Below are 27,416 nucleotides of genomic sequence, written 5' to 3'. Positions count from 1 at the left end.
TTTAAACCCGTACCAGTATACACAGGGCCGGATTGACCAATAGACCAAATAGGCCTGGGCCTAGGGCACCAAGCCTACAAGGGGCACCAAGAGGGTTCGAAAAAAATAAAAGTACAAAACTTTCATCATTTGCTTTTCACAAAATATTTTCCGGAGTTATTTTAGTAAATGCGTCCACCCCTATGAACCAAAAACGTTTGATTGTCACATTCTCTGACGGACTGCCGTCTAGCCCCTGTCTTAATTTTCTTTCCATTTCTCGCTATTGAAAGGAGGCACCAAAATTAACTGGGCCTAGGGCCCCATAAAGTCTTAATCCAGCCCTGAGTATACAAACAGCTTACAACATAGAATTTAATATTTTTCGGCGATAGTAAAATAATAATTTAATATTTTTTCGGCGATATTTAAATAAGAATTTAATATTTTTTCGGCGATATTTAAATAAGAATTTAATATATTTTTGGTCATATTAAAATAAAAATTTAATATTTTCCGGCGTATATTAAAATACGAAATTAATATTTTTTAGGGGTATCTCAGATCTAAGGGAAGCTTTGAAATGTTTTAATTATACCTTTTTCTTTGTACCCATTTCTCTGTGACGACATTTTTCAGATTCCGTATCACCATATTATAAAATATAATGGTTTAGCTCAATGCCAAGTGATTTTCATATCATTCGTTCATCCTTATCGATGAGATTTTTATCAGCTAATAATAATAATAATAATCAGCTAGGCTAATACCCAAGGCACCACCTTAGGCCTAAGTCATCATGCGACTTTTGAAGCCCTTAATTCAGGTGGCCGGGTTACAATGCGTAGGAGGGTGGTGGCAAGCCCTGCATGCCACGAGATCGAGCCAACAGCTCCCTACACTAACTATTACCGTTAACCTAGACAAGTTTTTATGGAAGGGGAAACCGAAGAACTCGGGGGAAAACCCCTTTAACCAGTGGGGAGAGAACTTGCAAACTCAACGCAGAAGGAGTTGTTCCGAGTTTTCACCCAGTGCCACAGCCTGGGATCGAACCCGGCTCCTCTTGCTGCGAGGCGAAAGTGTTAACCACTCCGCCACCCCACCTTCTATCGAACACATCGTGTTGATTACTTTAGAATATCAAAATAATAAAATTTCCTCGTTGGAAGATCACGTCTCAATTCTAATAGTGAATAGTTCATATTGGTTTTAAAAATTAATATAACTTTTTCTATGACCCGTGGAAAGCTATATGACATTTTGAAACATAAATTTGCTAACTAACTTGTTTAACAATTTCAAAAAAGATTAAATGCACAATGATAAACGTGGGTTCATTTTCGTCCCAGTGTAAACTTGGCATATATAATGTGAAAAAAGGAAAATGAACAATATTAATCAAAATATTACATTCGCACCGATTGACGACATCTGGTTTTATTTTGCAGTCTATCATACCAAACGGAAAAGGAGACCCAGAGGCTATAATTATCCCTGGAGGTACTAAATTTGGGTGGATTACCGGAGTTCTCGTAAGTTTATAACGAAGAAAAAGATAGTACATCACACTGAATCCCTGAACCATTTTATAGATACGATGTATTCTGAACATTTGGGGAGTTATGCTGTTTCTACGCCTTACTTGGGTCGTCGGACAAGCTGGCATAGGTATAAGTAAAAAATTAATTCCTTTACGAAACAAAACGTGTTTAAACAATTATCACCAACAGGTCTCGCTTGTTTGGTCATTTTACTGGCCACCAGCGTGACAATACTAACAACCCTTTCCATGTCCGCAATTTGTACAAACGGAGAAGTCAAAGGAGGTAACAGCAATTTTTCTTACACACAAACAAACAGGAAGATTCGTAAAGGCGTATTGGGATGGCCGAAAAATTCAGTCAAAATTTAAATTTTTGGCGAGGGTCTATATTTACTTACGCATCCGCGGAAAGAGTGTAGCTGCTGAGGCGAAAGCGGAATACAAGTTTCGGCATTCTTAACGAAATACATATAGATACCTGCTCTGAATAACAAATACAGAAACGTAAAACGACATTGAGTGGGCAAATATAAAAATGCGATAAAGGCCTATTTCTATTCTTCCGGATTGGGAGCTTTAAACAAGAAGCTCCTTGTTCTTTAACATTTTGGTATTCCTTCCATATTTAATGGAAGAGAAAGCCAGATTTTCTTTAAAGTTTCGGAATCCCCAAGCAGTCATTGTTTATTCCCAAAAACACAATAAAATCCAGTACCGTTTGTATCAAAGAGTACCGGGATTTTTGGTTGTTTTTTTCTCCAAAAGGAGAAATACGTATGAAATTGTAAATCGAGGTTTTCCCTCAATCTAGGTGGATCGTATTATATGATTTCAAGATGTCTGGGTCCCGAATTCGGAGGCTCTATTGGCTTGATTTTCTCTTTAGCGAATGCGGTCGCTGTGGCTATGTACGTTGTGGGAGCGGCGGAAACGCTGGTTGATATACTAAAGGTTAGTCAAAAACATTTCCTATTTTTCGAAACAGGAAAATGGATTACGACAGAAGATAAACTTGTTTAGATTTTCGTACTAGCGAGTTGAATAAAAACATGAGAATCCCAGCTTTATTAGATCTTAAGGGTTTAAAAATAATTTTAAAATTGAAAAGCACAATTCGATGTTATATTTTTAAACCTATAATGATCTATATTTTCCCAATACTTCGGAAAAAAACAAAATTATAAAATGTAAAATTTCAATGCATAGAATTTTATTTTATTCCAAGTCGGAGTTCTCCGTGCGAACAAGGTCAACTTTGTGACCGAGTATTTTTAAATAATAATGCACCAGGATAATGCCCTCTATTGACCTAAGAATTTATTATACAGAGATTTAGACACGAATTATGGTATCTATACAGGGTGTCCACTACAATATGGACCAGGGCTAATATCTCCAAAACAGTTTTAGGTACGAATTTGAAATTTTTACATCGCATTGAGTGTGTAAGGGAAAACCTTCTTTGAAAATTTCGATGACCTTGAATCATATCTTCAAGGTCATCCAAAAACTATCTCGAGAACCGTAAGTGTTTCAATTAGAAAAGTGTTCCACGTCACGTTTTAGATCTAAATAGTGTAGACCCAATCGAATTAGACTAATAGGAAGTCGAGAAAATTTTACCACAATCACAAAGGTCGTAAAAGGGAAAATAACAAGAAAGCGCTAATAACTCCAAAACAAGTCGTGTTACATTGTCGAAATTTGCTAGACAATCTCATCATGGTGGGAGATTTTAATATTCGGAAAATTTTATGACTTTGAACCATGTCTTCAAGGTCATACTAAAATTATCTCGATAACTATTAGGTTTATATCAAACATTGCAATAAGAAAGTTGCTCTTCGTCACAATACCACTAACTTTCTAATTGGCATTTCAAGGTCATCGAAATTTTCAAAGACGTTTTCCCGCTGCACACTCTATGCGACCTAAAAATTTCAAATTCGTACCTAAAACTGTTTTGGAGATATTAGTCCTGGTCCATTTTTTAGTGGACACCCTGTGCGATTAGATTTAGGAGGGAGATACGATTGTCAAAAATGATTTAAACAACGCGATCAATCAATCACATTTCATTTCGGCTTTTCCCTTGTGCAAATTCACGAAGTCCCTTTATAACACATAATACCTTTTTTAGATTTCAAAATTATCTCATCTTCAACGGCTAGAAATGCCCCGTTTTTGTTATTCGTTTCTCCCGATTCCTCTCTTTGAAATACATTGACAGGTTTTCGATCTCAGGGTGTTAATTCCCTGTGAAAATAGCATAAATTGTTTTGGTCTTAGCTAACTTGTTAAAATGTTCTCGGAAATTCGTCATAGCACTGCCAACTTCTATAACGCGCTAAAGCGATCGGGACTGGCGTGCTCAAAACATAAGTTCTAGTCCTAGTCTTTATTTTTTTTTAAATTTTCTAGTCAGAGACTTAACATCACTATCACAACAATGATACTTATGTAAGAGTCAACGTTAAATTATGTAATTAATTAATTAATTAAGTATTAATATTTAAAAACATAACGTACCACAGAATTTTAAGTATGACTTTCGTTACAAGTTTTGAAGATTTATTTAATGAAGCTGGAAGTCGCTATTCAACTGTAAACTTTAAAGCAATTTTATAGCCACCGGACTATTTTTAAAAGGCTTCTACCGTTTAATGACGCTCATATCTTTCCCTGAAAAAAATTTACCCAGTATAACTGGCAATTTATGCTATCACCTATTGATTTAACAAAGTCCGTATCTACTACTGCTTGATTCTACACGGACGTATCGAAGTGACGGTTTTTAAGGGGGTCTAAATTATCTTTCGTTTGCAAATCTGTCGTTGAAATGGCGATTTCTCTACTAATTTTGCCAACTTTGGAAAAAGAGAAGGAATATTTCTTCCACTCCATTTCTTCGCATCGGCTCTGTTTTTTTTTATGGTGACCCTTTCCTGTTAAAGCGTGTTAGCTTATAATCATAGTCAGGGTCAGTTAAAAGTTATTGTTGCATTCACAAATGTAAAATATTTATAACTAAATAATCCTAATACTTCAATGGAAAAATAGACTAAAATTTACGCAGCTGTTAGATCTATCGAACATTTCCTTTGGTGAAGTTTTTCTGCCACATTTCACAATCTAAAGGTTTTTCTGTACCACCAAAGAAATTCAATATTATTACAGACCCAATCAGGGGCGCATTTATACCCCTTGAAGTCCTTAGGCACAATGTGATTTTGGAGCCTGTTTTGCACCCCTTCGATACCTAGCTAATACAAAATACTATTATGTTATGAGTGCTCAAAATTGGGTAAATAAAAATAGGGGGCAATAGGCACGAATCTAGTGTGTCTAGGAGTGAAATCGCTCCTGGACCTTTAACATAAAATTTCTACAGCCTCTGGCAATGCAACGAAATATTTATATGAGTGATATACAGGGTGTCCACCAAAACACAAAAAAATGATAAAAAACTGAAAAACGTTTTCTTTGAAAAATATCAAATTGTTTCGGAACATTTTACTGTAAAATTTAATGACCTTGAATCGTGTCTTCAAGGTCATGAAAAACTATCTCGAGAACCGTTGGGTTTACGGATTTGGTTTCATTTAGAATGTTGTTGCTCGTCATATTATTTGTTCAAATAACTTTGACCAATCAGAATCCGAGAAATTGGAAGTTAATGAATTCAGTGTTTGATAATAAATCAGCTGATTAGTTTTAATGTGATTAAATCAAATAAATACTGAATAATTCAATTATGCCACCGTTGCCTACGATACATGCTTGAGCTTGTTTAACGACGGAGTTCAATTATTCTAAAACTTGCTGTTATGACATTTATCGGCTTCTGATCGGTCAAATTTGGTCAAATCAAAGTTATTTGAACTAATAATATGGCAATCAACAACTTTCAATAAAGAAACAAATCCGTAAACCCAACGGTTTTCGAGATAGTTTTTGAATGAACTTGAATACATGGTTCAAGGTCATTCATTTTTACACTAGTATATGTCTCCCTGCACGAGGAATGTTCCATAGAAATTTGAAATTGAAAAAAACAAGTTTTTCAGTTATTTATCATTTTTTTAGTTGACACATTGCATATAGCTTATTATTATCATCATAATGAATGTATTTTATTTCTTAATATCGCAATAATTACAGTATAAAATGTACATTAATTTATTTACCAGAAAATGTCGTAACGAAATTTTAGTTTATCGGTCTGAGGCAGTCGACTCACAAATATCCCGACATGTAATTCTACAGAACTATTTTTTGGGAAACGTGACGGCACTTCGGACGTAACACTATAAGCCCTACTATTGCTTTTTGAAAATTATTAGCCATCTGATCGTAGGGACCACAGCCAAAACTCAAACCAGAAATGGATTTCTTGTTATTTATTATTACTTTTGCCGTACAGGTCTAAAAACACCAATATAAGAATATAATGTTTGTCGTTTTAGCAAATGTTTTATTTTTATATTTACATCACTCCCTTGCAATAACAACCAACATATGGAGGAAATAATCTTAAAAAAATAGAATTTTTTAAAAGAAAACCACGATGAATATATATTTATTGCTATCAAAACAAAGCGCAACTCTTCGAGGTCAGACTTTTTCTTGCATTTGAACCCACGGATTTTAACGTTGCGCGGGTGTTTAGACGATGGCCCATGTCTAAAATTTCTTTTTGTTATCTACTGGGATTGGGAGAGCTATTTATTTAATTATCTGTCGCCAACTGAAAAATCGTCAGAGGGCCGTATTAATGCCTCGCTCCGTTAGGGTTACTAAGTTATTAAAGTAAAGACGAAGTAAAAGTAAAAAAATATCTTTATTTAAAGGAAACCTCCTTCAACGTTCAAATCCAAGAGAGAGTACATGATAAAAACTGACCAAAACGGTCGTGCATTGAGTATTTATAACTTAAAGGGGGGGGGGTAGCTTTTGGTGATTTAATGTCGACTGAGAGGCAAGCTTTGGGCGCTACGTCCCCGCAGTTGACCCCCGTTGTTTAGAAAGGGTCGAGTTGGCTCTCGGGTTTTCCGAGCTTTTACAAAAGGGCAGGATATTGTTGGTGCTGGTGGGGTAAATTTTGAAGAAAATAAAGGGAAAAATTTGGTATATTGGGAAACATTCGTAGACCTAAAAATTAAACAGGGACATAAAATAAGTATACAATAGATTGAGTTTTCACTAGCTGGGATTTTAAGCAAAGGTTTTTACACCATGGTCAGTGAAACAACGAGAATATTTAACGACCTAACTATATCCGGAGCGAAGTACGTGACAAGGACTTGAGTCAGATACTCTTCGTGGGAACGGCACTGTACGACAACGCGAGATAAGAGTTGACGCAAAACTAGTCTTTCCCAAGTGTAAGATTATGCAGCTAAATCGAGACCATATTCGTCGTTATCTTGTTTGGACTTAGTACGAAGACAGAAGCCGGGGCTCTTCTGGGGAAAACCCGTCTGGCCCGATTTGGACAGATTAGCTCAATGAACCTAATAAATTATTATCTTCGATATAAACAGCGCTCGTTACATTTATAACGGGGCGCAGTTAGCTTTTGGGGTATACTCGCGTTCATAAATATCTCGAGGGATAACCCGCGGTTGAAGATGCCAGTAAAGCGAGATATATTGGCAAAACATTGGATAATTGATTTTACTCGTATAGCGGCAACTTGTTATTTCCCCAATTCGCGATATCACAGTTAGAAATACAACAGCGGTCGTACCGAGTAACAATATTCTCCATATTTTCTTCTACAAATACGCCGAACGCCCTATTTTGGCCCGCGATAAAAGTCACGACTGTCTCCTAACGCCAGTAGTTTTTCACGATTACAGTCCTTCGTGGAAAATCCCCAGAAGGCAGATAGGGAAATGATTAATACAGAAATTTCTTGCCCATGTAAACAAAGCTTAAAAACAGTGCCGTAATTATCAACAAAATTCAAAACCCTGACATATTTTGTTTCGCGACTATAGACGAGTGTCGCTAGTGCCGAACTATTTGAAGCCAATAGTTTCCATGATTTAATGCTCATACAGTCCTCTTACAGCCGTTGATTAGAGCGCTTGACCGCTGTTAAACATAAAGGGGAAATGGTTTCGGCAAGGGTTATTTACATTTTAAAACAAACCTTATGTTGTAAAAAGGGAAATAACGATTATGTAAAACATTACATTTTTAATATTCTTGGCATTTCTTGCGCTTTGATGCACATTTATCTTATCTTAGCTTTATTGAAAAAATCGACCTTCCTCTTGTTGATTTAGTACCTTCTAGAAAAAAGGAGGAAAACATTCTGTAATCTGGAAAACCAATATATCAGACGCTAGACATTGTACTTTTGAAGTTTTTAAAAATTAGACATACCGTAATTCTTATTAGCTTAAAATGATGAAAATCTACTTTATCTATGGTTAAATTTCCTGTTTTATGCAAATAATAATTTCATTATACACTTTTAAAACAAAGATAAGATAATTTATCATAAAATATATTATTATGTTTTATATGAAGAAGTAAAATCGTTTTGTTTAGAAGCAACACAACCAAGCAAACATTTCAGTGGGGGGCATCACATTGATATTGTCCGAGTGAGTGAACCACTGGAGCTTTCTTCTCATACAGCTTCGTATATTTCTTCAGCGGTTTGGGGTGGCATGTTCCCCCTCTGAAGCCGCGCCTGAACACAACATTGGCAAAGTTTTGGGAATATTATTGTCTCAGCACCATTGAGTAGAAGACATAGAAAAACTGGTAAATGTACCCAGTCACAATACCTCTACACGAAAAAGAGATAAATATCGAAGTAAAAATATAAGAGATCGATGCAGAAGAGTAGCGAAGCACTTAGGTTTGGGGAAGTGGGAGATTACTTTTTGCCAACTCAAAGCCTAGAAAGTAGAAATTGAGAACTTCATGGAATATATTTTTCACTATCAACTGGCTAATTAAATTCATAATAATAATTTCACAAAATAAAAAAAAATCCAAAACAATATTTATTGTAAGCTCAGTTTTAACGCCTATGGTTGAAAAAGCTATGCGAAGAGTGCTTGGCGGCTCGGTTTGGCGAACTTCTAAGTATTTTTGCGCTTGTAAGAAGAAATGGAAAGTGCTTAGACGAGGCTAAGAAAAAGCTCACAGGACTGCGTTTGTTATTTATATTTCGTCGTCATGTACCCTATTGTAGTAAAAATACTAGCCCTCCACCTACTACTTTCAATTAAGTAATATTTCCATTGTTTTAATAGCTAGTCTTAAACCCATTTCAAGACTTGCTGGAATCTAGGAGCAACAAACACAAGGAGAACGCAGCTAGCCTTTAAAACCGCTAACGAAGGGTTGTGTACGAATTTCATTGGACGAGCGTCACGAGCCTTTACGCTGAACGTTTTACGGGCGGGGGGGGGGGGAGACAATTTCCGAATTTTCCCCTTCCGACGGCAGCACACGCTAAAGCGTCTAGCCAATGAAAAATGTACACAAGAAAATCCACGACTTTTGACGGGTTGCGTTCTCCTTGTGTGGGGTGTTGTGTTTGTTGCTCCTAGCTGGAATTTACTTAGAGATCGTAGATTCTACGAAAAGCAGTTTCAACGATGGCACTACTTTCTCTATGGAAATGAAATGAAAAACAGCGTTGGGAATTTAGTCAGGATAGAATAGATTTGGAAAAAGGCGGAATATATATTGGGATATGGGGACTAATGCATCTGGAGGAGCGACACATCATTGAACAAAAATTTATATTATATCGTTTTAAGTATATTTGAACGAATTGAAGTTCATTTTAAATAGAAAAGAAAATATCATATTACTTCGAAATATAGAAATTCTAAGTTTGCCAACTTTAAGATTGAAATGCGTCGTTACCAACTCTGAAAAAAATTTGGTGGGAGCGGCTGCCCCCTCCATGGTTTCGCCCCTGGATCGATTACTAAGCACAGCCAGACACGACCTCAGGCAGGCTAACGTAAAAAAACGCACACGTTATGAACTACAAAAGATAAAATAATGCGTCGAAAAATATAAATTATGATAAAGACAAACCAAAAATACGAACAAAAAATATTGTCCATGCACCGTGCTTGGATAAGAAAAGAAAGATTGCGAAGAGACCAAAAAAAAATTTGAGTCTAGGATATCTGGAACGAACTCAATTACGGAAGAATAAACTCCGGCGTTATTTCTCTTTATCTTTAAACCGTTACTTTCAAAATATTCCGCGGAGGAAAACAATATTTTTTGCTCTCCTTTTTCAAGCTCGTCTTCCCCTCGGCTTTTTTTAGAATGAAAAATATTATTCTTTCACCGTTTCTTGAAAATACAAAACAAAAACCAAACTTATCGGAAGAATATGTTCAACGATAAACTATAAAATATACGAGTATGTCGTCTCAAAGAAATCGACCGAATTTAAAAATTAGAAAACAAAACAAGTTGAGTGAGACCAAAATAACAAACGGTCCGCCTTCGCAAAAATTTAAAAGCAACAAACACAGCACCCCACGCAAGGAGAACGCCACCCGTCAAAAGTCGTGCATTTTCTTACGTACAGTTTTCATTGGTTAAACACTTTAGCGCCTGCTGCCGTCGGAAGGGGAAATTTTGGAAATTGTCTTCCCCCTCCCCTATCCGTAAAACGTTCAGCGAAAAGGCTCGTCCAATGAAATTTGTACACAACACGGCGTTAGCGTGTTTAAAGGCTAGCTGCACTCTCCTTGTGTTTGTTGCTCCTAAGTAAAAATGTTGAAAAAACTTATCTATCTCTTTTCAGACGAGGCTTATAACAAAGGGTTTTTTAGAACCAAGTTAATTTTGAAGCCGGAGTTTACTGTATTATAAAGGTGATTAAGTGATATAGAGGTTGTAAATTTTTAAGTAATGTTTAAATACTCCTCAGTTCAAAATAAACGTTTTTTTTTCGTGTTATCTTGAAAGGAATTAGAGACGAAGCGAAAGAAATTAAAGTATAACCCCGACTAAAATTGAAAGATTTCAGCCGAAGTAAAAAATTTTGGAAGGAAGAAATCCGTTTAATTTCGCCGATCTAAGCCGTTTTCAGACAATTTCTTGAAAAGGCTATTTTCAAGGCTAGATTTTCGGTGACAACAAAAGGTGTCGGTAAAAAGGATTATTTTAAACACGGGCGGAACAGAGACAAAGAATCTCGCGCTTCTTCGTAAGACTTTAGCCGCACCGGTATCAAAGAACCGGTTTCGCTTTTAACTTTATTGCGTCTTAGGTAAACGCAAACTCGAGATTGCAAAAAGGCGCAATAAAAAAATCACTTTTCTTATCAATGTCAAGGCGTTGACGGGAGTGGCCCGGCTTCTGTTGTGTTCTTAGAAGAAGCGCGCGAAGGAGCCGCGCTACCAGCCAATGTCTGAAAGTGGGCGACGGCTGAAGAGAGATGGCGCGCTAAACTGTTAATCTACTTAGCGCGCTGAGATTTTTGAAAGCAACGCTAAGACTGTCACCTGACAAGTGAACTTGTCAGATAAGAGGGGGGCGTCTATTTCTAGTCCTTTTTTTTTGGTAGATGGCACCCATTCGCGGTAGCACCCCCGGCACGACAGAAACCAATCTGCGGAATACGAACTATACACGGCCGAAAAAAGAACTATATCCTCCCAGTCGCTTCCCGGGGGCTGCCAGTTGGGCGGTTTTCCAGCCCAATTGAGCTTCTTTAAAAGCTCACTCACGAGAAATTTGTCGTTGGGCTGTTGGTTGTTTTTTTTTGGGCTGTTATTGTTTCCTCTCTGTGGAATTACTATTTTTTTGTAAAAATCAAATTTTTAAAGCCATTATTGGATTATTGCTTTAGTCCCATTCGACCGAAATCCCATTCGACCGAAGGCGGTTTTTGAGGTGTCCCATTCGACCGAATTCCACCGAAACGTGCGGTTCTTATGTGTCCCATTCCACCGAAACGTGCGGTTTTTATGTGTCCCATTCCACCGAACGCTTTTATGTGTCCCATTCGACCGAACGCTGCTATATAAATTGGCTTTTGCTATGTTTTCAATTTAGTTACTGAAGTCGTTTGCAATGGGGCGGAAAGCTAATAAAGGAGGGTATTTATACATCAATAATAATTATTTATTCCGTCTTAATAAAAAGAAAGATACAAATTGCTATTTTTCTTGCCGAAACGCGATGGGTAAAGTAAAAATAGTAACTTAAGGTATGCAACCGCAATCAAAAACTACTACAAAGACCGCGAGAATCCTTTGAAATCTCAAAATGAAGTAGCACTCTCCCTACTAGATGCAGTTGCTATGAATTTAGCGATGCCATTTTAATCTCTTTGTACTATGCATTTATTTGAAAATAAAATGGAATGAGCATGAATTATATTTTTATCTTCACCTAGTCAAGAAAAGTAACTGAACCAAAACTGAAATACTAAACTTAACCAACTCTAACCTAACCTAACCTAACCTAACCTAACCTAACCTAAACATGGATCTTCGATAGTACATACCTTATAAATAAAATACCAAATCACCCCGCCAATTGGGCTACATTTTAAAATTCTTTCGGTCGAATGGGAATAAACGGGATTATTTGGTTCTGATTAATTTTTAATTATCCGCTTACTTTTGAGCTACGCTCGTTTTTTAAGCCCCAATCTAGCGGAGATTGTAAATGTTAAATAAAGTGGCATTGCCAGCAGTAGCCACGGGTAGGAACGTCTTATATATCTAAACATATTTAGTTGGCGGATATTAAGGCAGATGGCACTATATTTCCTAAGCTCGAAGCTCGAAGCTTATTATAGTTCCCTAAAAGGGTCTCTGGTAGGAATGCGAAGTGTTAATTTTAATCTGTTATTAAGGTTTTGTAACGTTCATAAAGTTTTTTTTTAAATGTCTGTATTACTTGAAAAAATATTCCTTAAACATTGCCCAAAGTTGTATTTTTGGGCTTCCTTTTGGGCTGTTTCAGAAATATTTACCGATTTTGGTTGAAAAATTGGGTTACTTTCTAAATTTGCTTTGGCGAAATTTTGGGCTAGTTTAAAATTAGTGGTTTTTAGTTGGGCTGGAAATTGGTCTAGATTTACGACAAATTGGGTGTCACATTCCATAGATTTTCTGGCTGCCCTCCCCTTAAAAAACTAGTTGGGAGGACGGTATAGGATCTTATTTCAATGCCAAAACGAGAGTAGGGATATTCCTTATAAGTAAGTATCGAAATGGATCATGAATATGAAAACAAAGTTTCGGAGAAGTTACCCCTAAGGCATAAATACGTAATTCTCAGTTCCTTTCGGTTCATTCTTCGATCGAGAAATTCGAGAATGCGTTTACCACGAGGTGATTTAGATTCGTGATTAGGTTTTTAACTGAGGCCACCATTTTGTCATCCTTCATTGGTGCCATCCATGAAAAATAAACATAATCTTCCGCGATATCATAAGTAACATAATAAGTAATGGTATGACAATTCCTGTTGTTTTAATGCTAATTTTCTGACCGTACCTGATTTTCTGCACTAACACTCTCGATGTGCATCGGCTGGAACTGAGTAGTATATAATCGTCCTTGGTAGTAGTATATAATCGTCCTTGGTAGTAGTATATAATCGTCCTTGGTAGTAGTATATTATCGTCCTTGGTAGTAGTATATTATGCTTTGGGTATATTTAGACACCATGGGAATCTGTGCTTATTTTAACCTTGATTGTGTAATAACTAATAATAATCATAATAATAAACAGCTAGGCTAATATACCCTAGGCCCAATTCATCTAGCAACTTTAACTGAAAATCAGTTATATCATAATTTTTTGATAATTGCCATATTTTTTAAAATAATGTAACTTGTAGTGATGTCAAAAGTAAGACCCAAAAGTGTGTCAGCTGTACCTTCGCGCCTATTAAATTTTCTAGTGAGACCTAGTCACACTATAGACTACATAACCTATATAGCAACTGTATATTTAGTCTTTAGTCAGGCGCGATTTTATCTCTTCGGCTTACTCGCCCGTAGACATACGTTCTAAAACGCCTCACTCGGCGGCGCTGGAGTACCTCAATTTTGAAGACGTATTTTCTGACCCCCTCTTCGTTTCCCTCTTTTACTTTGCGACAAACTCTCATTAACTATTATACCGTTCTGACACACTTTTGGGTCTTATGCTACTTTTGGTGATATGTATATTACATCAATTAAAATGGACGAAACTGAACGGTACAACGTGACAAGCAGTGTAATGGAAGAGTTGGTCAAAAACACTTCTACATCTGTGTTTAGGCTGGCGTTTTTAATTAATTATCTTTTTTGAACGTAGGCTAACGATGTTGCCATAGTGGATAGTGCCATAAATGACGTGAGAATCGTAAGCTGTGGCCTCATGTTACTCATATTGGGCATCGCTCTAATTGGCACCGAATGGGAAAGCAAAGTAAATAGAATATTACTACACCTCAACTAACCAAACATAACTGCCTAATTGAAATTATTCCTAAACGTTTTATATAGGCCCAAATGGTATTGCTTGTAATTCTGGTCGCGGCCATAGTCGACTTCGTGACTGGATCATTCATACCACCAAACGAAACCCAATTATCCCAAGGTTTCGTGGGATGGAGTGGTAAGTGATAGGTCATTTTCAATACTGCGTGTCCTTTATTTAACCGACTAAATAAATATCAGAAATCATGCGCAAAATAGTTTGCAAAGTGATAATTCGAAGACAACACGGTTTTTCGAAGTACTTTCAAAAATGGGCCAATTTGAATATCAATTGTAATGTTCAACATTAAACGGTAAACGATCAAATATCTGTTCAGAAACGCTAACCAATTTCAACAGAAAGTCTCTGGATAGTACAGGTCAGATAGGCCTCTCACATTCGTGGGGTGGCGGAGTGGTTAGCACTTTCGCCTCGCAGCAAGAGAAGCCGGGTTCGATCTCAGCTTGTGGCACTGGGTGAAAACTCGGAACAACTCCTTCTACGTTGAGCTTGCCAGTCCCCCCCCCCCCCTCGGTTTTAAGGTATTTTCCCCCGAGCTCTTTGGTTTCCCCTTCCATAAACACTTGTTGAACTTACGGAAATAGTTAGTGTAGGCCACTGTTGGATCGCGTGGCATGAAGGGCTTGCCACCACCCTCCTACGCATTGTAACCCGGCCACCTGAATTAAAGGGTTTAAAAGTCGCTTGATGACTTAGGCCTAAGGTGGTGTCTAGGGTATTAGCCTAGCTGATTATTATTATTTTCCTATAAAAATGAAAATTTGCTTACGACGCCATGTTGTAAAATGGCCGCTAGGAAAACCTTTCTATGTAGTATCCACGATGGTAGCCCAAAATTATAAAAACTAGAATATAGTACGTTTATGACGATATAAAATTTTGTCTGCGATTATTAATTTGATTGCCATCTTAAAAAATGGTACGCAATAATTTCCAAAATTTATGGAAATTGGTACGTAAGTCGTTTAGGACTCTATGAAAATTATATTAAAATAATATCTGCAACCAGTATTTGTACAACCTCTTCGAAACTGGTCGAAAGCAAAACCATTTATTTTCTTGGAAAATCTTAAAAACTTATGAAAATGGTAACCATTGTTTGGCAGCCATATTGGAAAATGGTTTTTTGAAAATCCTTTTATTTCCTCCGCTAGTTTTAGGCTTTTCAAAAATTACAGTAATTGATTCCTATTCATTTTCTACGATGAGCAATATCTGTAGCGAGGGGCAGGTCACTTCCTCGAAAGATTAAATCCGATTTAATCGTGATTGTTTTGATTAAATTCAATTTAATGACGATTATGTTGATTAAATCCGATTTAATCGGGATTGTTTTGATTAAATTCAATTTAATCACGATTATGTTAATTAAATCACGTTTAATCATGATTAGAATGTTTAAATCTGATTTAATCCTGATTGAAATGATTAAATCGTGGTTAGTATGATTAAATCGCGATTAGAAATTAGAACGAGAATCAGAATGATTATATTGGTGATTGGAATGATTATACTTGTGCGTAATTAGAACCAGCGGATAAGAATAATTTAATATGTGATTAGAATTATTATTTGGTATTTACCGCGCTCGAGTTACCGCCGACGTTGAGGTCGACGTTTACCGCGATCTCGATTTTCACTCAGATTAAATGATATTGTAAAATGTTTCCTTAAATCTCGGACGAAATGTGATAGTAAAAAATCCAAAAGAAAAAAAGTTACAAAGCTGTGATAACTTGTTGAGGGGTTTTCCCTCGAGCTCTTCCGTTTCCCCTTCCGTAAAAAATTGTCGAGGTTAACGGTAATAGTTAGTGTAGGGACCTGTTGGCTTGCGTGGCTTGTAGGGCTCGATGACTTAGGCCCTAGGTGGTGCCTTGGGTATTAGCCTAGCTGATTATTATTATTAAAAGCTGTGATGTTTTCGGATGTTTGAAATAAAATGTGATAAGTTATTTTTACAATCATTTTAATCAAACACAATTTTGATAGAACTATCAATATTAATAATTAGTATTAAATTATCGTACTTTATTCTTAATTTTACATATAAAATCTCGATTCGACCGATTATATTGATTAAATCGGTTAATATGATTAAATCTGATTAAAATGATTAAATCCTGATTAAAAAGATTAAATCATTATTAGAATGATTAAATCTTGTTTAAATCATGATTAGATTTTTTAATCTTGATTACCCTGATTTAATCACGATTACCCCGATTTAATTATTTAACTATGATTAAGACGCACAAAAAATGGAAGTGACCTGCCTCTCGATCTGTAGCTCCATCTTTATTGTTAATGTTGTTCAAATTGGATTTGAAGAATGGGCGGGTTTGTTCTAGTTCCATTGTACATTATTAATAGTGCGATACAATCTTTTACTTTGAGTCTTATTGTTTTCCTAATTAACCATTTTAATCCCGGGATTTCGGTTTGCTACTTGGAAAATAAACTATAGAAAATTTTAATTTAGTGTTGATTCCATTGATACTAATTTGCAGTAAGTGGCAGTAATAGTAGCCAATTAACTAATGTTTTATTTTTACCCACTGCAATTTATTAAAGGTTTAACTTCAGTAGTGATTTCAGCGATGTCAAAAGGCAAAAAAATATCCCATTGGTATTCTGCTTTAAATCCGGTCATATTTCTTTACTAGAAAACACCCTGTATCTTCCATTTGATGCTTTAAAGAAAAAGGTTTTCCATTTCAAATCCAGGTATAATACTTTAAGGCGTAGCATAGCTATAGAGACTATTTCGACAGGGCAACTGGAGGTCATTTATTCTTTTCATGGGTCTAGAAGCACTTCGCGAAATTTTGTGAATCAGAAAGCACCGACGAATAACTTTGGGATTGCACCTTTGATAAGCCAGTTTCATTTTCAATGTTTCAACAAAAGCTCTTAAGAATACATATTAAAAATAATAAATTTTTGTTTTCCTTTGGGAAACAAGCTATTTCTGAGTCAGGAAATTAATTTTTTTTTCTTGTGATAGTCCACTGGTATTGTTCTTTCAATTTCTATTGCGAAGATTTGTTTCTTTTAACATTTTCACCTATTTATTTTTCAATCGTTTTTGTAACAACAAAATGTACCGTTTATGTCAGCAGGATTAACATCCTAAAAACGTGTTTTAAATTGTCTTTGTCAATTGATGGAAACTAACGAGCTGGCAGAAAATTGAGCACATCATTTAGTTAAAGCTATTTTCCAAATTTCATGGCTGTATTATCATTTTGTAGGACCATTCTATAAAATCCAAGCTAAACTGGACAAACCATTGGCAAAGACTTTAAAGCCATTACTGTAGGACTGGAAAATATCATAATTCTTGGTTTTAAGAAATTGGCTTATGTTCCGTCTTTATTCGGGCTAGACGTATTAATTTTATTTAGCTTGATTAACCAGCCAACCAGTGTTGCATGTTTACCAGATAAAAGATAATAATGAGCCGCCCTGGTTCATTAAATATTTTGCCAAACTTTCAGCCTCTCTATACACAAAAGTAAATAACCACATAAGTAATATTTGATATAATGGTCTATTGTTTAAAAGAATGATACAACATGGCATTGAAATAATTATATACCTTATTATTAACCGGAAATTTTAGAACCGTGGTCCTTTTTCGGAATAGTGTTAAAATATCGGCGTACATAATTTCTGCTTATAAAGTTCATTATATTATTATTATTATTATTATTCATTAAGTTTTTCGCCTTGAAGGTCTATCGGCCGAAGTACCGCATATTTTACCCCAATAAAGCTTAGTTTTCTCCCCCACTTCTTGGTCTCTTTACTTGTTCGCGTTTTTACTCCTCACTCTCTAGACCATTGGTGGTTCTCGTGTTTTTGCTCTAAAGTTCATAATTATTATGGTATTTGGCGATAATTATGCAATGTGGCGAAAAAACTAATGTTTGTGGACCTTAAATATTTCAGTGAAGTGCTTGTGTACCAATTTGCAATAATTTTTAGAACTTTAAGTCTTTTCAAGGAACCATTTAACAATATGACGGCTTGTTTATATCTGATAAAAATTGTAACTTATTCACTCTTGATGAATTGTATCATACTAGTTAATTTTATTAACTGTGTGGCTTTAGTCAACCTTGGTGGGTCGTTTTAAATCTGTGCAGCTTCTGCAAACTTGCTAGGACATTTGAAAATAAGAGCTGCTTTTATCAGAAGCGTGAGTTACCGTGAACTTGGCCGAGTAGCGTATTTAGACGAAATTCTACGATTGCGCCATTTCAAAAGCGTCTTAAATCCATAAGTATCTAATAGCTAGGTAAATATTTCAAAACATTCTTTAGATTTTGAATTCAAATGAAATTTCCGCTGCCCTATGTTCTTTGTTTTGAACTTTAAAAATAATGGATCCGATTATAAAGCTCACACATACGCAGCAAGCAAGTTTCCCAGTAACGATGCTTAAAAATATCCTTCGCCACATTATTTTTGATGGAGACCAAAACTTATTTGAAAATCAAAACGCTTTCAAATATGAAAACTGACGCTTGTAGGTCAACGAAAAAACGAAAACTTATTGAATAGGAACACTAGCTTCGTTTCTGAAGATATTTATTTGGAAATTTGAGATGAAAACGGATTTTCACGGGAATTTTCTACATCAACGATAATCTGGTAGTCGTTCAGTCAGAAAATACTGATAAAATAGTAAATTGAAGTAAAGGATGTTTAAAAGAGCCTTCGACGATAAATTTAAAAAAATGAACTCACCATTTAACCGGATCGAACTGAAGCGATTAAAGAAATTAAACGCTAGCCGCATCTTTAAACGGAATAGATTGGAAGAAATGAAAAAAGCGTAGCGGGGACACCATTTAATGAAAATCGAAATTATTCTTTCCAATCCCTGTCCCTCCCTCGCGGAAATAAAATTAAAGCGTAATCGAGGGCGGGTAATTCTATTTGTCCTTTAATATCCTTAAGCGCGAATCAAAGCGACTATCTCTAACGAAAACAAATCGACAAATATACGGCGTGGGAAGAACGGTAAGGGTGGCCTTCACGCGGAAAAAAGCCACCCAATGGTAAAAAGTAGCCTAAGCTTAACTTGGCATTGCAGGCAGGGGTTCGCGAAGGGTTGAAGTGTTAACCGTCATCTCGCCTTTGTCTAAGCCGTCAGTTAACCCTTAGCCCGTTCTACGAGGACGGGGAATTACGTCCCACTCTTAGGTCCCTAATTGAAAACTGATGCCAATCTCGACCCCTTCTCTTACTTTTTTCAAAAACGAAGAAAAGGATTTCTCGCCTTTAACTTTTTTTGCGCTATTTTTTTATCACACGTTTCCTTCAAAGAAACGAGAGAGCCGACGGAGAAGAAAAAATGGACAGTAACGAAAAAGAGACGGAAAAAGAGTGTCTGGAAGTTTCCTTTTCCCGAATCCGTATACAGGGGACAGAGAATGAAAAGGCTCTCTCTCTCTCTCTCTCTCTCTCTCTCTCTCTCTCTCTCTCTCTCTCTCTCTCTCTCTCTCTCTCTCTCTCTCTCTCTCTCTCTCTCTCTCTCTCTCTCTCTCTCTCTCTCTCTTTTCGGAGCGCCTGGCTTCCATCTTTTGTCGGGAGGGGGGCGCGGGGGGTGCGTGGGGGGTCACGGCACCGCTTTTTTGTTCCTCATCCTTTGGTTTCTTCACAAGTGCGGGGATCGGTATCCAGCGTCCGAAGCTCCGCTAGCGACCTACATTCCAGGGACTGCGGGATATCGGAATCGATTTTAGCCTTCTTGCCTCCTTTCACTAAAATATCAGTAGAATCTCCTCTTCTCCACCTTCTTTAGCTTCTAAACTGGGAAAAATCTGTTTGGCAAAAAAATCTACGCTTAACAGATATACACGAAAGGGTAGCTCTTTAATATCCCATCTTAACCATCCCTGTTTTATGAAAAACCAACTTGATTGATGTTTATAAAGTTAAATTAAATGAATGAAATTCCCCTACATAAATAATTTCAAATATTAATAAGAAATGAAATTTACCAACGTGAGCTATCGAATGTCGTTTTCTGTAAAATTATTATTACCTCAATTATTTTATCTAAAATATCAGGAATCCATACCTCTACTACTTGGAATGCTTATCCTGCCGTATCGCGTATGGTAAGATCACTCTGACGGCTTTGGCCCCGCCTACGAGAGAAAAAATCAAATTTGCGCGCGCTCCCCTCTCACGTTGTTGTTTGTTAAGTTAACATAGTGACGTCAAAAAAGCCGTCAGCCACATCGAGACGAAAATCTGCCGCGATAAGCATTCCAAATAGAGGTATGGATTCCTGAAAAAAAAATGTATTAAATAGAATGCCAATTCAAAGCAAAGGAGATAAAATTAAAAACATTTACACGTTTAAAAATGAATTCATTAAAATTAAATCCAATTTACTTAATTTATTTTTAAGTAAAAGAGCCTAACCAAATGTATTTGTCCAAAAATGAATTCATTTAAATGAAATCCAATATTATTTAATGTATTTTTAAGTAAAAGAGCCTAACCAAATGTGTTTGTTCAAAAATGAATTCATTTAACTGAAATCCAATATTATTGAATTTATTTTTAAGTAAAAGAGCCTAACCAAATGTATTTGTTCAAAAATTAATTCATTAAAATTAAATCCAATATTATTTAATTTATTTTTAAGTAAGAGAGCCTAACCAAATGTATTTGTTCAAAAATGAATTCATTTAAATGAAATACAATATAAATCAAATATTATTTCAATTATTTTTAAATAAGAGTCTGACCAATATTTGAAATTTTGGTAAGTTAAAAAAGCCTTGAGCTAAAAAAAGGTATTTTTCAAACCGGATTTTAATTAAAAAGGTAAAATGTTCAAAGGACCCTAAAAAGAAGTATTTCCGCCTTCAGTATTTGATTTCTCGATATGAAAGGTTTGGCTGGCAAAGTTTAACGATAACGATTTCAAATTTTGTTTTTCCTTTTATATTGGAACAGGGGATTTGATGATGGAGAACCTGAAGCCGCGCTTCGACGATTTCCAGGAGAAGAAGGAGACCTTTTTCTCCGTTTTCGCCATTTTCTTCCCGGCCGCAACTGGCATCACAGCTGGGGCCAATATTTCGGGGGACCTCAAGGTAAGAGACTACATATTTCTGTTAAGCGTAAAATTGCGCGTAGGAACAAAAGCATTCTATATCAGAAACCACGAATTTTGCCAAAATTGAGATAAATATCAATTCTCAGAGAAGAGATTTTAATTAAGAAAAATAATCAAAATTAAGGTAAAGTAAGGAGAATGCGAAATAAGTTCACATACCAAGTAATAGCGCGAATATAATTTTAGGGCTATTACCATTTATTTTGTTATTATTTTGAATAAGAAATACCATACAGTGCATTGAAAATAATACAATATAGTGCATTGAAAAAAGTACCATACAGTGCATTGAAAAAAGTACCATAAAGTGCATTGAAAATAGTACCATACAGTGCATTGAAAATAGTACCATAAAGTGCTTTGAAAATAGTACCATAAAGTGCATTGAAAAAAGTACCATACAGTGCATTGAAAATAGTACCTAACAGTGCATTGAAAATAGTACCATACAGTGCATTGAAAATAGTACCTAACAGTGCATTGAAAATAGTACCATACAGTGCATTGAAAATAGTACCTAACAGTGCATTGTAAATAGTACATTACAGTGCATTGAAAATAGTACCATACAGTGCATTGTAAATAGTACCATACAGTGCATTAAAAAGTACCATACAGTGCATTGAAAAAAGTACCATACAGTGCATTGAAAATAGTACCTAACAGTGCATTGAAAATAGTACCATACAGTGCATTGAAAATAGTACCTAACAGTGCATTGTAAATAGTACATTACAGTGCATTGAAAATAGTACCATACAGTGCATTGTAAATAGTACCATACAGTGCATTAAAAAGTACCATACAGTGCATTGAAAAAAGTACCATACAGTGCATTGAAAATAGTACCTAACAGTGCATTGAAAATAGTACCATACAGTGCATTGAAAATAGTACCTAACAGTGCATTGTAAATAGTACATTACAGTGCATTGAAAATAGTACAATACAGTGCATTGTAAATAGTACCATACAGTGCATTAAAAAGTACCATACAGTGCATTGAAAAAAGTACCATACAGTGCATTGAAAATAGTACCTAACAGTGCATTGAAAATAGTACCATACAGTGCATTGAAAATAGTACCTAACAGTGCATTGTAAATAGTACATTACAGTGCATTGAAAATAGTACCATACAGCGCATTGTAAATAGTACCATACAGTGCATTAAAAAGTACCATACAGTGCATTGAAAAAAGTACCATACAGTGCATTGAAAATAGTACCTAACAGTGCGTAGGAACAAAAGCATTCTATATCAGAAACCACGAATTTTGCCAAAATTGAGATAAATATCAATTCTCAGAGAAGAGATTTTAATCAAGTGAAATAATCAAAATTAAGGTAAAGTAAGGAGAATGCGAAATAAGTTCACATACCAAGTAATAGCGCGAATATAATTTTAGAGCTATTACCATTTATTTTGTTATTATTTTGAATAAGAAATACCATACAGTGCATTGAAAATAATACAATATAGTGCATTGAAAAAAGTACCATACAGTGCATTGAAAATAGTACCTAACAGTGCATTGAAAATAGAACCATAAAGTGCATTGAAAAAAGTACCATAAAGTGCATTGAAAAAAGAACCATACAGTGCATTGAAAAAAGTACCATACCGTGCATTGATAAAAGTACCATACAGTGCATTGAAAATAGTACCTAACAGTGCATTGAAAATAGTACCATACAGTGCATTGAAAATAGTACCTAACAGTGCATTGTAAATAGTACATTACAGTGCATTGAAAATAGTACCATACAGTGCATTGTAAATAGTACCATACAGTGCATTAAAAAGTACCATACAGTGCATTGAAAATAGTACCATTCAGTGCATTGAAAATAATATCAATTTTTATCCTATTCTACATTTTAATGTTCAAATTTGACATTCTCTTTTGGTTATACTTTGGGTCGCTATTTTGCTGCTGTAGTTTCGACATTATACTCCGTGATTTGACTAATCAATAAGATTCTCCTAATATAATTTTTCTCAAAACCAGAGTGTTTGAGTTACTTTATTCTTGCACTACGGGTAGATATATTTTCCCGGGGTATTTTTTGTCATCTTTTATGTCTATGAGCGCAATTCTAAAATACTGTACGAAATTTCAGGATAAAGCTATTTTATTTCCTCATTTCGAGCACTTTTGAGATAAGAATTATTTATTTAACCTCATTTTTAGGTCATTACCCAATTAGCAAAAAATAAAATTAAAAATGTTCTGATTCACGGCTTTACATGTCGAAAAACGTCGTTTGAAAGAAAAAATAATTTAAAGCTCTAAAAGAGAAATTTTGGTTACCGATAATGTCCTTTACAAAGCATACAAAATCTAGCACGTTAATAACGAGAGCGCAACTTCGCGACTCGATATTAGAGACGAAGAGGTATTGGTCATTCTATCATAACCGTTCGAGGTAATCCAGGATAAAACGCGAAGAAAAGAATTGAACATTTACTTTGACAAGTATTTCGACAGGATAAACGAGACTAAGCTTTGAAGATTACACGCGAAGAGTACGCGAGGTACCATTTTAAGAGCGGTTCAACAGAAAGTACTTAGAGACGCTTTAGGCGACTCGCAAATCTAGTTACATTCCTATTTCCTTTTTTCATTCACTTTGCCAATGCCAGCAATAAAGATGAAAGATAAATAAAACATGGGATAAGCCCGCCTGTCACGCCGATTTGATTTATCGAGAGTGACTATTTGGTAAACGTATTAGGGATTATTCCGCAGGAATTGAAGGTTCCACCTCTCCCAAAGATACCCCCCATCAACCGATAGTTCGGCCCGTAGTCCTCGAGATGGTCAGGTTTATACGGTCTTCAACCTCATTCCTCTCGAGCCGACGCTCTTGGTAACTTCTTTCGAGCTCCAAACGAACGGAGCCGTGGTTTCCTTCGGCACAACAGAGCTGCCAGAAACTTTATTATCATAGTGTTCGATCCAATAACGCGTATATAGTAAGAAGAGGCCCTTTTCCAAGTTATCCCGGGAGAGATTGTTTAAAACTTGGAAGTATAAATTCAATATATCGAAAACGAGGCGGGTAAATTTACAGGATTTCCGGACGACGAAACAGCGCGGATATAAACAAAGGTACGCTCAAAAAATGAAAGAGGAACTGGAGGTTGAAGGTTAAATCGTGGGTAGGTTTCCCAACGGTGGTTGGCGAATGAAATTGGGCAGCAGCCGCCTGACTAAAAAGGTCGAGAAACTTTCTACCGAGAAAACTATAACGCGAAACAAAGAAATAAAAACGCTGACCAATTGTTTTAAAGGAGTATAGAGAGCCCCGAAAAAAAATCGACTTGGGCCAGCGATTTTTCATGTTGTCAAAAAGTTTCCGGAGAAAACGGCGGATAGCGCTCTTTGCTACCGGTTTATATAAAGTCTCGCTCGGTTATTGTTGTAAGTTTCGTAGCATTTTCAGGCTGATTCTTCTTCCATTTTTTTGACCTCATCTCGAGAGAGCGAAGAGGACGTGCCTTCAGAACCGGAAGGAACACTCGCCAGAGATCTAAAATGGTTAACTGCAGACAAACCTTCCTTATTAAAGATGGATGACGTATTACTGTAAATTTTGTGTCATTTTTTTAAGTTTGAATTTATAGAAGCACAATGAAACAGCGATGTCTTTTACTTCTTTCGATAATAGGCGTAGTGAAAATGAGTACCTATCGATTAGTCAAACAAATACTATCTTTACCATATAAACACTAGAGGAACGTCTTTCAATAAGAGGCGTAGTGAAAATGAGAACCTATCGATTAGTAAAACAAATACTTTCTTTACCATATAAACACTAGAGGAATGTCTTTCGATAATAGGCGTAGTGAAAATGAGAACCTATCGATTAGTAAAACAAATACTATCTTTACCATATAAACACTAGAGAACGTCTTTCGGTAATAGGCGTAGTGAAAATGAGAACCTATCGATTAGTAAAACAAATACTATCTTTACCATATAAACACTAGAGAACGTCTTTCGATAATAGGCGTAGTGAAAATGAGAACCTATCGATTAGAAAAACAAATACTTTCTTTACCATATAAACACTAGAGGAACGTCTTTCGATAATAGGCGTAGTGAAAATGAGAACCTATCGATTAGTAAAACAAATACTATCTTTACCATATAAACACTAGAGAACGTCTTTCGGTAATAGGCGTAGTGAAAATGAGAACCTATCGATTAGTAAAACAAATACTATCTTTACCATATAAACACTAGAGAACGTCTTTCGATAATAGGCGTAGTGAAAATGAGAACCTATCGATTAGTAAAACAAATACTATCTTTACCATATAAAAACTAGAGGAACGTCTTTCGATAATAGGCGTAGTGAAAATGAGAACCTATCGATTAGTAAAACAAATACTATCTTTACCATATAAACACTAGAGGAACGTCTTTCGATAATAGGCGTAGTGAAAATGAGAACCTATCGATTAGTAAAACAAAAACTATCTTTACCATATAAACACTAGAGAACGTCTTTCGATAATAGGCGTAGTGAAAATGAGAACCTATCGATTAGAAAAACAAATACTTTCTTTACCATATAAACACTAGAGGAACGTCTTTCGATAATAGGCGTAGTGAAAATGAGAACCTATCGATTAGTAAAACAAATACTATCTTTACCATATAAACACTAGAGAACGTCTTTCGGTAATAGGCGTAGTGAAAATGAGAACCTATCGATTAGTAAAACAAATACTATCTTTACCATATAAACACTAGAGAACGTCTTTCGATAATAGGCGTAGTGAAAATGAGAACCTATCGATTAGTAAAACAAATACTATCTTTACCATATAAACACTAGAGAACGTCTTTCGATAATAGGCGTAGTGAAAATGAGAACCTATCGATTAGTAAAACAAATACTATCTTTACCATATAAACACTAGAGAACGTCTTTCGATAATAGGCGTAGTGAAAATGAGAACCTATCGATTAGTAAAAGAAATACTATCTTTACCATATAAACAATAGAGAACGTCTTTCGATAATAGGCGTAGTGAAAATGAGAACCTATCGATTAGTAAAACAAATACTATCTTTACCATATAAACACTAGAGAACGTCTTTCGATAATAGGCGTAGTGAAAATGAGAACCTATCGATTAGTAAAAGAAATACTATCTTTACCATATAAACACTAGAGAACGTCTTTCGATAATAGGCGTAGTGAAAATGAGAACCTATCGATTAGTAAAACAAATACTATCTTTACCATATAAACACTAGAGAACGTCTTTCGATAATAGGCGTAGTGAAAATGAGAACCTATCGATTAGTAAAACAAATACTATCTTTACCATATAAACACTAGAGAACGTCTTTCGATAATAGGCGTAGTGAAAATGAGAACCTATCGATTAGTAAAACAAATACTATCTTTACCATATAAACACTAGAGAACGTCTTTCGATAATAGGCGTAGTGAAAATGAGAACCTATCGATTAGTAAAACAAATACTATCTTTACCATATAAACACTAGAGAACGTCTTTCGATAATAGGCGTAGTGAAAATGAGAACCTATCGATTAGTAAAACAAATACTATCTTTACCATATAAACACTAGAGAACGTCTTTCGATAATAGGCGTAGTGAAAATGAGAACCTATCGATTAGTAAAACAAATACTATCTTTACCATATAAACACTAGAGAACGTCTTTCGATAATAGGCGTAGTGAAAATGAGAACCTATCGATTAGTAAAAGAAATACTATCTTTACCATATAAACAATAGAGAACGTCTTTCGATAATAGGCGTAGTGAAAATGAGAACCTATCGATTAGTAAAACAAATACTATCTTTACCATATAAACACTAGAGAACGTCTTTCGATAATAGGCGTAGTGAAAATGAGAACCTATCGATTAGTAAAAGAAATACTATCTTTACCATATAAACAATAGAGAACGTCTTTCGATAATAGGCGTAGTGAAAATGAGAACCTATCGATTAGTAAAACAAATACTATCTTTACCATATAAACACTAGAGAACGTCTTTCGATAATAGGCGTAGTGAAAATGAGAACCTATCGATTAGTAAAACAAATACTATCTTTACCATATAAACACTAGAGAACGTCTTTCGATAATAGGCGTAGTGAAAATGAGAACCTATCGATTAGTAAAACAAATACTATCTTTACCATATAAACACTAGAGAACGTCTTTCGATAATAGGCGTAG

The 27,416-nt window shown here is 35.5% G+C and overlaps 1 protein-coding gene across 2 annotated transcripts in view; it reads left to right on the top strand.

The window, feature by feature from the left end:
- LOC149942922 (solute carrier family 12 member 2-like) overlaps positions 1–27,416 on the top strand; it is a 106,072-nt gene that overhangs the window by 12,129 nt on the left and 66,527 nt on the right. For both annotated transcript variants that reach the window (XM_090176960.1, XM_090176961.1), the window contains exons 2-8: positions 1,431–1,514; positions 1,575–1,650; positions 1,713–1,808; positions 2,337–2,476; positions 13,850–13,963; positions 14,041–14,152; positions 21,017–21,156. In XM_090176960.1, coding sequence (XP_090033086.1) covers positions 1,431–1,514; positions 1,575–1,650; positions 1,713–1,808; positions 2,337–2,476; positions 13,850–13,963; positions 14,041–14,152; positions 21,017–21,156 — 762 coding nt within the window. The remainder of the gene's footprint in view (positions 1–1,430; positions 1,515–1,574; positions 1,651–1,712; positions 1,809–2,336; positions 2,477–13,849; positions 13,964–14,040; positions 14,153–21,016; positions 21,157–27,416) is intronic.

This window comes from Leiobunum rupestre, chromosome 6, assembly GCF_980474605.1.
Source record: "Leiobunum rupestre chromosome 6, qqLeiRupe1.1.hap1, whole genome shotgun sequence".
Taxonomy (NCBI): domain Eukaryota; kingdom Metazoa; phylum Arthropoda; class Arachnida; order Opiliones; family Sclerosomatidae; genus Leiobunum; species Leiobunum rupestre.
The sequence above is the reverse complement of the archived record's forward strand: the minus strand, read 5'-3'. Positions and strand labels throughout refer to the sequence as shown.